This window comes from Triticum aestivum, chromosome 2A (genome assembly GCF_018294505.1).
Source record: "Triticum aestivum cultivar Chinese Spring chromosome 2A, IWGSC CS RefSeq v2.1, whole genome shotgun sequence".
Classification (NCBI taxonomy): Eukaryota; Viridiplantae; Streptophyta; class Magnoliopsida; order Poales; family Poaceae; genus Triticum; species Triticum aestivum.
Genome location: NC_057797.1, coordinates 130,211,333 through 130,222,700, shown reverse-complemented (window position 1 = coordinate 130,222,700; position 11,368 = coordinate 130,211,333). Strand labels below are relative to the sequence as shown.

The window sequence follows — 11,368 nt, the reverse complement described above, 5'->3', positions numbered from 1 at the left end:
TCTAGATGGCTAGCAGAGATACCTCTTAACGAGAGGTCGCGCGATCGATTCACAAGCGCGTAGCTTTTTTGCAGTTCAAAACCAGAAAAATATCTCTACTCCTAATGGAGCAGTTGGTAGGATTGCGTCCACGGTTTATTTTCGTCCGGTTTATTTTCGTCTCATATCCCACCACCATATCTCCTCACATTGATTTTTTTACCCTCACAATAAAAACTTTCCTAACTTTTCAAAGTTTCCTAACTAGACACGTTATAAACGGGCATGTACCGATAGCACGTTATCAATTAATAAAATTTTATTTTATGACAATCAATTCCAAATCCTAATTTTCTTAATGCATCGATCTTTGCCTTTTTTAAGTAGTTATTTTGATAGGGAGGGTTTAGCCACGAAAATCATCCCTCCATCGTCGGCTGCATCCCTCACCCACGTCGCTGTTGCAGGATCTTCATCCGTCATCCTGAGCAATTGGGGCGGCGATGCGGGCGAGCTTCACGATAGTCGGGAGGACCAGGCCGCGGTGAAGGCAGGTCATGCGCTCCTCACGCTCCACGAACGGAACCTGCGCACGGAGGCGGTAGCGCGGGGTGGCAGCCGGCAATGAGGCGGCCGCGCTACGTGACGAGCTACGGGTCCCCCTTTGTGATGTTTTGGCATCGCTCCTTCATCGCACATCCTCAGGTTCCTCTTGCCCTTCCCTTCCTCTGTCCTCCTCTCCCATCTCTATGCTTTTACGTGCATCCAGTTTTGATTCCTCGTGTGATATATACCAAACATAGGTACGTCAATTCACTTCCTTCCCTTCCCTTCGTCCCTCGGTCCCACGCTCGTGGCGCTGAAGTGGTGGCAACAGGCGATGGCGGTGGTGTCGCTGATGGCGGCGAGGACAGCATGTGGCAGCTCCCGAAGCATGAACACGACCGCACCTCGGGCCTGCCGTCTGCCAAGATATGGGTGAGTTCTCGTGCTGCCAACCATAAACCCTCATGTCCTACAAATTCCTCAAACCCTACCGTCTTGATCCCGTCCACGCTCTGATCCAAAGGACGATGCAGCTCTGGCCGATTGACAATGGAGGTTTGGGATCCTTCCTCTCAGCACCCACTCCTGGAAGAATCAGCGGTGCGCCACGCCGATTGAACCCCGTCGAGATCACTCGCCAAGATTGCTATTCTGAAGTTTATTGTAAAGAAAGTGAAGAGTGAGACAGGATCCGTTTATTTTCAACCGGTTTATTTTCAACCGGTTTATTTCCATCAAATTACCCCCACCCCCACACCCACCCACCGAAACGCGCCCAGCGAACCGGGGAGAGATCCATTGATTTGGCTAAGGTAGGAAAGAATCTATTATTTGTTTGCTAAAGCAAATTGCATTAATGGGAGAGATCCGTTGATTTGGCTAAGGTAGGAAAGAATCTATTATTTGTTTGCTAAAGCAAATTGCATTAATGAAAGAGATCCGTTGATTTGGCTAAGATAGGCAAGAATCTATTATTTGTTTTCTAAAGAAAATTGCATTAATGAGAGAGATTTGTTGATTTGGCTAAGATAGGCAGTTTTGAGTAAAGTTATCTTTACTGTAGACATATAATGACAATTAATCAAGTATCAACATCATTGCATGCTTATTGTGTGGAATGTGTGTCCCAATGTTGACAGAAGGTATAAAAAGATTGTCTTGGAATTATTATTGTCTTGGGAAGATATTGCCCTGAATTCTCATTTCTCATCAGAAATTTAGTATCCATTTTCGTTGATCTTATTTGCAACATGTACAAGTCAGTAATAATCTAAGGGGGTGCCCTACCGGAGAAGATTATGATAGTTGGACAAGAAACTTGGTACTGTCGTGTAAGGTAAAGGTAGGAGAAATAGGAGATAAAAGCATGCATGGTGGGAGAAGGAAGTCGAATGTCGCGTGGTAGCTCAGACATGGAGTGTGGAAGAAAGACAATGACGAGATGTATGTATCTACTAGATCATGACCATGAGATATCATCCCATAGAAATGACCTTTGACTCTCATGTCACATGAATTTTCTCTTTGTATATATATATTTGTTAATCCGTGGCAACGCACGGACACTTAGCTAGTAAACATTAGTAAACGGGCCGTCCCAGCTCAGACAGGGGTGTGCGCCCGTTTGCGCCGACGCCTTTAACCGGCGCAACGGGCGCCGAATAGGATTTGGCCTTGCGTTCAGCGAGAGGAGAGGAAGTCTCACTGAAGGCGAGCTCCATATTTGGCAGGCCCCATCACGCCGCTGACAACAGCCCATAGGCCATATCCTCATCCTTTTTCCTTTTTATCTTTTCTATATTTTAATTTGTTTACATTTCCAGATATTTTATATTAAAAAATATTTACATGTATTTTAAAAAAATGTTAAACTGGCAATAAAAATGGTTTAATGTGTATAGGAAAAAACATTCTCATGCATACAAACAAATAGAACATGAAACGTGTATAGGAAAAAATGTAGATCATTTTAATATTGCATGTTAAGAATATTAATAAAGCATTTACTTTTTTAAAAATTGTGCATAAAATGTTAAAATTGTTTCTAAATATATTAAAGTATTTTTTAAATGTTTATAGAAACAATATTGACCATGTGTTCAAACAAATTTAATCTTGTATTTGAAAAATGTTGACAATCAATTGAATTTTTTGAACATGTATAGAAACAATGTTGACAATGCATTAAAAAGATAAATTTGTATTGGAAAATTGTTAAACATGTATTAGGAAAAATGTTGCTAACATATTAGAAAATTTAGAATAAAAACCAAAAACAAAGAAAGAAAATCAAAGAAATGAGAAAAAGAAACTAAATAAACCAAAGATAAAAGAAAATGAAAAATAAAACTCAAGAAGCAAATGCAAAAATAAAAAAAAAACAGGGAAGAAAGAAGAAAAGAAACAAGAGATAACAAAAAAACTCGGTGAAAACCGAATAAAACAAAAAAGAAGGTGAAGAAAATCAGCTCATTTAGCTTAAGTAGGTCGGCCCCTTATCATCACGAACTCGATCTAGTCGCCGACCTTATCATCACGAACTCGATCTAGTCGAGTTCTTGATGATAAGGGGGCGACCTACTCTGGTAAGTGGCTGGTGTCGTTGGAAACTATCCTAAGGCCTAGGTTCTAACCCCAGGGTCGCTCCCTTTTTCTCCACTATTTCTTTTATTAAGTGGGCGGCCCAGTTGCTACGTGAGACACAGAAATTCTTCGGCAAGAGATTTTTGAGAGCAACTAGTTAACGAGCGCTCCTTCGGGGTCTCGCAATGACCAGCGTCACTTAACGCGCTCTCAGCCATTCGCCACGTGTCGTGCTTTAGGCGCGCCCTCTGGATTTGTTTTTTTTTATTTTTCCGCACGCGTTATTGGCTTTTTAAACGGTTTTTTTAACGTTTTGCTTTAGCGAGAGGCATGGTTGTGATTTGTGAGAGGCATGGTCGTGCATCTTTCGGAAAGGGAAAAACTCATGCTCTCGGTTCGGTTTTTTCGTCTGGTTTTTTCGTGAAAAAAAGTTCGTCAAAACCTATCAACATGGGATCTAGTTTTAAAGATCTCGATGCGAGGAATCCAATGTTGAAAGCGGTTCGAGATTTGAACGCATGGTTTAAGAGATAAAACGTTTTGAATAAACGGGTCTATAAAAAAATGGAAAACTCTCAGGTTGCAACAAGTGGCGCGCTGCATGTGCGCCACTTGTCGCAATCTGGGAAGTTGGAGTGATCTTTACAACGATACTCCTCAACTAGTGATTTCCGAGATTCTTCCAACTCACTTAATGTGAGATATAGTCGCCACAGAAACAAACAACCCTTAGCGCCGTGGGTTTCCTCCTCGTGCATTCTGTGTTGGTATTTGTGTGGGCTGGGTGCCTATTTTTTTCTTATTTTTTGTTATTTTACTTGAAAAATTGTTCATAAATCTCAAATTCTATTTTTTAGGATTTCAAAAACTGTTAATGTATTAAAAAATAGGGTTTTAAAAACTGTTTTATGAATTTGAAATTTGTTTCTAATTAAAAAATGTTCACGAATACAAAAAGAAGTTGATGGAACGAAAAAGGTTTGCCAATACTCACAAATTAAAAAATCCATGCATTCATCAAATGATCACGATTTCAACAAATATCCATGAATTCAAAAAATCATGATTTGGAAAAATGTTCACGAATTCAACTAATGTTCTTGATTTTAAAATTTGTTTGTGAGTTAGAAAAACGTGAATTCATGAAATATTTGTGCATTCAATTTTTGTCGTGATTTCAAAAAATGTTCATGAATTCATAAAAAATGTTCGCAATTACGGAAAAAGTTCATAACTTTAAAAGTTGTTTAGCATCTCCAATAGATGATGTATTTTGCATCACCAAAATGTGGTGTGAGTAAAATATTTACCAAAATGTGCATTTTATATTATCAAAAAATGTCCAACTTCAACAGATGACGTGAAATACAGCAACCACACGGGCGATCCAACAAGTGATGTAAAAAAACAGGCCAATGGCCTCGCGGCAGCAGCGCTACAGCCGCACTACAGAAGCGGTACAACCGCACAATTTCAAATCAAAATCATCACAAATTAATATATAAAACAATACAACAATTTCATTAGTCCACAACACCATGTTATTATCACATAATTCATCAAATCCACGACATGAAATGTAACACAAATACAACATGGTCGCCGGCTGGGCCTACTACGCCTGGTGTAGGAGTCAACTTGCAGCGATGCAACGCTAGCGCGCCAACTGAAGCAATGGCCGCTCGGCGGGGGCGTGGTGGTCGCATGGCTGCCCCTGCTAGCTCCGTAGGTGAGCAACGCTACTCTCCAGAAGGCGGCCACGAGTTGCTAGAGCCATAACGGCCGTCGGCGCTCCGGCTAATCAGCCGGAAAAAAAAAAGCCAGCGGCGGATCCAAATCAGTGGGTCGATGGGAGCTCCGGCGGTTTGGCTAGTGGCAGGGATGGGCGGGGGCGTCGGAGGTGGACGGACGAGCGGTGGCGGCGGCGTTTCCAGGGCGAAATTGCTGGCGGCGGGAGGCAGGTGGGCGAGCGGCCATGACGCGGAAGTTTCGGATTGGCAATTGGGCGTTCACGCGGCTGCTGGTCGTTTACATCACCGCGGCTAGTGATGTATATTTGCATCATTTGGTTATGCATTTTATATTAGATGTAAATTTGGAGTAATTATTTTTACATTAAAATCATGTGTTGGAGTTAGGTTTTTAGGTCTAAGTGATGTAAAAGGTTTTTTTTAGCATCAGTACAGACATAAGCGCTCATATACACGCGCATACACTTATCCCTATGATGCACACACGCACATCCTATTCCTATGAGCACCTCCGAGAGATTGAGCCGGCATATCATCTTGAGATTTACGAAGTCACCGTAGGCGCCTCGTCGTCGACGGGAACGTCTCCTCCCACTGAAAGCGCATCGCCGAAAATCCTGAAATAAATCCAGGAATAATGCGAGCACCAGGATTTGAACCCTGATGGGTTGGGGATACGACTGTCCACCTAATCATCTCAACCACAGATTGATTCACGGTGATGTAAAAGGTTGTTATTTATACATCTGCATGAGATGCTCTGAGACTACCAAACACGCTGTCGCTCCACGCGTCTCCCGGTTCCCACCCTCTACCGCCGCCGCTCGCCACCTTCGGCGTGGAACTCCGGCCCTCTCCACTGCCGCGTTCCTCTGCCACTCCCGCTGGTGTCTGGGTCTCTGGGACAAGGTTGGTAGCCGCCTCCCGGCCCTCCCCAATCTCGATTCTCTAGGATTGCTTTCCTGTTGGGGTTCTTCGACAGTACGGGTTCTTGATTCTTGCCCTTCTATTCTTAAATAATTCCATTAAAGAGAAATGTAGATAATTGCCCTCTAAATGCTTACTGCGTGCATCTGATCTTCTCTTGTAAGAGTACAAGTCAAATTAAAGAAGGGAAGCTTGAACTTTTGATGCACGACCTGCAACAGCAAGATTTTTGCTGACATGTGTAAACAGAGCGGCTGTTTTTCTTAGTAAATTCACCATCCTGTGCCGAGGCGTTCGTTACGGTCTATGGTCATCGAACTAACACCCATAGTCATAAGATCCGGACCGGCGACCCGGCAGAGATCCCAGGTCAGTGACCTGGTGGTCGAGCCGGCAGGTCAGAAGTGGAGTTACATGTTTTCAATTTACATTTTGTATAAATGTAAGTATATCTCAAAAATTAAAGGTTAAAGTACAACACAATATTAGGTAAGGTAAACAAAGCTGGTCGCGAAATGAATAATAGTCAAAGATATTGTGCTATCTTCTGTATATGCTTAGTATAATTAGTTTATGTACTATTAAAAAACACATGGGTTATGCAACACAATGTAATATTGATAAGCAAATCAGTGTGCTAAGAATAAGCACTAGCTGTACTGTATTATCCTATGTCAATCTACAGTATACAAAAAGGAAGATTGTAGAAACCGTTCTTTAATTATTGGTGTAATATATATTTCATTCATCAATTATTTTTTCTTGTACTTTTCCCCTAGTTATCTAAACCGGATAGATCGAGCCCTCACAGGGTGTTTTTGTGTTGACATGAGCCTGTGTGGATCATGGCCTGTTAAAAAAATGTGGATCATAGCCACCTTAAAAATAGAGTAAAATCAATCTTCCCCAACATGTCCACATGTACTATTTAGTCCATTTGTCTCTCTTTACTTCTAATGCCATCTTTATAACTAAGCGACACTGCGTCTAGGCTGCCTTCCACTGGAATAAATTACTTAGAAGGACTTATTCTCTCATAGTCGTCTTTCAACCTCTGCTGCAATGGACTGGCGTGGAGTGAACATCCACCCGCATCTGGATTGATTTCTTTAATGAGTGATGAACCCTGCTTCCATTGGATTATTGCTAGAGTTCTGTTCTGGTCTCTTGCTGTCATCTGTCTAATTCAAATATTTCTCCCTGCAATAATCCAAATCCAGTCATTTGCTCTGGACTTATGTATTGTGTGCTGAAATACAAGTTACAGTTCCCAAAAAGCATTGTGCCATACTTGAGGATCATACCTGAAACTCTGAGTTTGTACAGTTCATTTTGTGCTTTAACTAATGTATTGCATGCAATCTTAAGTAGTAATTCTTTATAAATGATGATAACATCTTGAGATTTTGATTTCAGTTTTCGGAGCACGCCTTAATAATGGAGTCGGATCTGCTCATCAGGCGGGAGGAAATTGGGCCCAAAAGAGAATATGATTTTCGCAGCAGGTGTAGCGAGATATTTATGTGGGGTGTCTTTGATCCCGACGAATTACTGCCAAAGCGGCCAGCAGTGAAAGGTTCGTGGTTTTGTGAATGGACTGATGATTGCTTACTTTCCTTCGATTTAGTACATACATATAGCTCCATGGGCACTGTTTGGCCCTGCACTGATAACCAGCAAAATCGCTTCTTCCTTGTTGTGGATCCAGGGAGTGGAAGATGGCAGCCTGTTGGTCACAAAGGAAAATGTTCTAAAATTAACAATCCATCAACAGCAAAGGATATGGAATAAGAATGCATTTAAAGATTAATTGGATACTAACACATGATGATTAATCTGATACTGATACATGATGATATTTGTTGAAGTCCTTGATGCATCGATCGGCACAGGGCTTCCTTACATAGCTTGAGCTTCAGCTTATGGGCAAATAGTGGGGCCAATTATATTTTGCTGGCCTGTGACCATAATTGGTGCGGAGTGGCCTCTGACGGTTTTTGTGGCTGTTGGTAGCTCTAGTTGGGCTGTTTTTACCTTGCTGTTAACATTGTTGCAGCAGCTGAACATACTGTTTACCTTTTTTTTCTTGTTTTTTTTGCACCTTTTCGGATGCTGAACGGTATCCCTTTTGATAGTGGAACCTGAACCATATTGGATCGTATGGGAAAAAAAGTGGGGCCAATTACGATTCTTATTCTATACTAATGCATGGAATTGAAATGGGCAACTAACAACTGGTTTTCTGGTGTGCTTATTTTAGGCAAATTGGATGAGCAAAAAATCAATGGTCGACCAAAGGAGGTAAAGAATCAAGATCAACAAAAAGGTACAAACAAGACTTCCATATATACTACAGAAAAAAGTTGCTGCAACTATAACACAAATGGGACTTTAAACATTGAGTCTGTATTGATCTCTATATCTTAAGACTTTTAACACTATGGTTCATCTGGGAGATTTCTGAATTTGGTCTAATCTTCATGGAACAAAAGGTAAATAGTAGAGTTAGAAGAGCAAATACTAGCAACACTCACCAACCTGATAGCATTCGGCAATGAACTCAACCAACAAACATTCTTTGTAGATGTCATGAATTCCACACAAATAGCACACCTTGCCTCTTGCAAATCCAAGAACAGATGAGAAATAGAGGCGGAGGTGATCTCCTATTCCTAGGGTGGCTTTGAGCTCAAACCACTGGGAAGGAGCTAATTTCGACTTCCGAATTGTTCTAAAACTTGTCCATCCCTAGGAAGGGAGGTTGGGGCTGTTAAAGATAGAGATATACATGGATTTCATACTTCGATCCTTTTCCGTTTGCTGGTTTTCTATTTATGGTTAACTCATGTACATGTGCTGTACATTTTCTTAGAGCCTGATGGAATAAACTAGTTGTGTATATATTCCTAGAGCCCGATGTACTGCTATATTTGCCACCTGCCGCCATGGAGTTTTTTTGGAGGCGGGTTCCGCCATTCTTTCTGAAATTAGAAGGAAACAAGCAGTATATTTTTGGTCCCTCAACCATCACTAGTTTATTTTTGGTCCCTCGGCTATTGCTAGTCTATTTCTAGTCGCTTAAAAAAACATCAGCAATTGCAAGCTTTTTTTTATGTGTAGACTTGATGAATATTTTGCAACCCTGATTGTTTGACAAATTTTAGTATGTGTCTGTTTGTTTTGACTACAGCACCAATAATGAAAATTGGCATGTCTTCCATTTACCTTACGACACGTTGGAGGGCTCCAGATTCGGACGCGTGCTACATCTGTGGACAGGACGGTCACCATGAGCAGTTTTGCCATTACAATTATATCTATGGGCGATATGGGTTATATGACCAACACACTTGTAGAGCAAACTGCCTTCCTGGACAACACACAATGGCCATGGCTTGTCGAAACCTTTTGCGGAGTTTCATACGCGTGAATAACATGCCATCGCAATTCTGTACATGGGACCTTCGGAAGCTCTTGGAACCATTTGGACCGCTGCTGATGTGCCATGTTCCAATGGGCAGTTCTGAAGTGCGCAGGGGATATGGCGTTGTTATCTTCAAGGATCGTGGGGATGGGGAGAGGGCAATCGAAGTGCTCAATGGCTATCTCGTAGGCAAGAGTAAACTGCGAGTTGACTGGGCTTATGCAATGGCCCCTGGTGGTAGACCAAGTGAGAAATGCAAGATCTCGACGACAAAGAGGGTTTTCAAGAGGCGAGCTCTGCTGCAAGGTGTGCTTGCAACAAACCACTTGGTTGGTTTCATTCAATGTTTAACCGTTTCCTACAGTATATTTAGGCGGTCCTGACTCAGTGGTGTTTCCAGGGGCCGGAAAGCAGCGAGCTCGTGGTTTTCTCTTCCCCAAGTTTTGGAGGTTCTACCCCTCCCGTAATACGCTCTTGCTTCGGCGGAGGAAGAGTAACAAGACAGTGCCGATCAATGAGGCAGGGGAGGAACGTAAGTCACTGGTGTTCATCATCTTTGGGTGTTTCAAGCTCTTATTTTCTTCAACTGATTTCATATATTACGCCAACTTGCGTTGACAATTATATCTGAATGGTAGATTTTACTGCAAGAGTTGAAATTGATAATAATTTTGATTCGAACAAGTAGAGGAAGATTGTTATTGATAGAACTGCTGCTTAAATCTTTTTAGGAAGCAATTGTTGTCTAATAAAAATAAAAAGGTAGTGAGAAATTTAGGGCAGCACGCGCTTTATTTTACGACTGATCTCCCCATACTCATTTCCTGTGACCGGTCTAAATTTTTGAAGAGGGATTTGATTATTATTATTTTGGTGGAAAGAGGGATTTGATTATGTGCACATGTTTTTCTGCATCACTGCGATGCACATAGCCATATTAACTGCATACTAACACAAGTCTCTGCTTCCTTTCAGGAAAAGAAACCAATATGAAAAGTAGTGGTGCCATCAAAACCTCCTGGAGGGATCCAGACGCTAAATCCTGCTGGATGTGCGGGGACGAGGAGTGAGGGCACACGGAGCCGACGTGCCCTTACAACTGCCTATCTCCCGCCTCATACGCTCCCTGCAGGACGCGGCTGCTCCTCTGGCAACATGAAACCCGCCGCGCATGTCCGAGGCCTAAAGATCTCGATGCGAACAGCTTAAGGCGGCTCAAGTTCCTGCGATGCTTCGTGCGCGTGAACAACCTGCCGAGGCAATGTTGCCAGGAGGAACTCGTCGGCCTGTTCGTCGGGTTCGGACCGCTGCGGAGCTGGCATGTCGCCTTTGATGATGATGGCGGCTTCGGGGCCTGCAGCGGCTTCGGCTATGTGGTCTTCCGGCACCGTGCGCATGCGGAGGAAGCCATTGATGTGCTCAATTGCTGCGTCTTTGGTGGCCGTAAGCTGCGAGTCGACTGGGCCTATCCTTGCGCGTAGTGGATGGAATCGTGACTCGTGAGTTTTGAGGTCGGACTGGAACTAGAAATGTGGCCAGTTTTCCTTTTTTTCGAATCCTTTTTGAAGTTAAGAACCTGGCTCAGTGAACCGAAATTTGTTTGGTTGGCACATGTTATCCTGTGTGGAACCCCGTTGCAGTGTTTGGCCTAAGATTGTACAGCACAAAGTAATCAGAATAAACTGAAGCTGTTGGAGTAGGCAGTGAACTGCCTTGTTCATTTTGTTTTCTTGCATGGTGCAGTTGAAATACTCCTCTGCCATGTTGTGATACTTGCCTAAGAGCATCTATAGCCAGGCGCCTCAAATGCCCGGGCCGCTCACCCGGATCACTGACATGTCACGATTTTTTGATTTAGACGGACACCTCAAATGAGTCTTAAACGCTCGGGCTAACCGGCACCCCTCATATCCAGCCCAAATATGGGGCGAATATGGGGTGGTCCGGACACGCCCGGGCGCGTCCGTCTGACAAGACCGGCCCACCACCAACCCTACAAATGTCCCACAAAAAACTCAATCCGGCTCATCGCTCCGAAACCCTAGCTCACTCACTCTCCTTTCTCGCTCGTCCTCTCCTCTTTCCGCAACGATTTCGATTGAATTCGGCGGAATGTTGAGCTTCGGCAGCCGCTCCGACTCCAAGCTGGATCCGGACT

At 43.0% G+C, this 11,368-nt stretch overlaps 1 protein-coding gene and 1 long non-coding RNA gene across 2 annotated transcripts; both read left to right on the top strand.

The window, feature by feature from the left end:
• Window positions 1-506: 506 nt before the first annotated feature.
• LOC123185000 (uncharacterized) lies at window positions 507-1,316 on the top strand. The gene is made up of 3 exons (XR_006493144.1): window positions 507-684; window positions 783-957; window positions 1,059-1,316. It is a non-coding gene; the product is annotated as an uncharacterized lncRNA (long non-coding RNA).
• Window positions 1,317-5,649: 4,333 nt separating this feature from the next.
• LOC123184999 (uncharacterized) lies at window positions 5,650-10,887 on the top strand. The gene is made up of 5 exons (XM_044597019.1): window positions 5,650-5,768; window positions 7,203-7,362; window positions 8,047-8,112; window positions 8,977-9,742; window positions 10,186-10,887. Exons 2-4 carry the CDS (start codon window positions 7,224-7,226, stop codon window positions 9,591-9,593), a joined length of 822 nt encoding a protein of 273 aa, XP_044452954.1. The 5' UTR covers window positions 5,650-5,768; window positions 7,203-7,223; the 3' UTR covers window positions 9,594-9,742; window positions 10,186-10,887.
• Window positions 10,888-11,368: the final 481 nt, after the last annotated feature.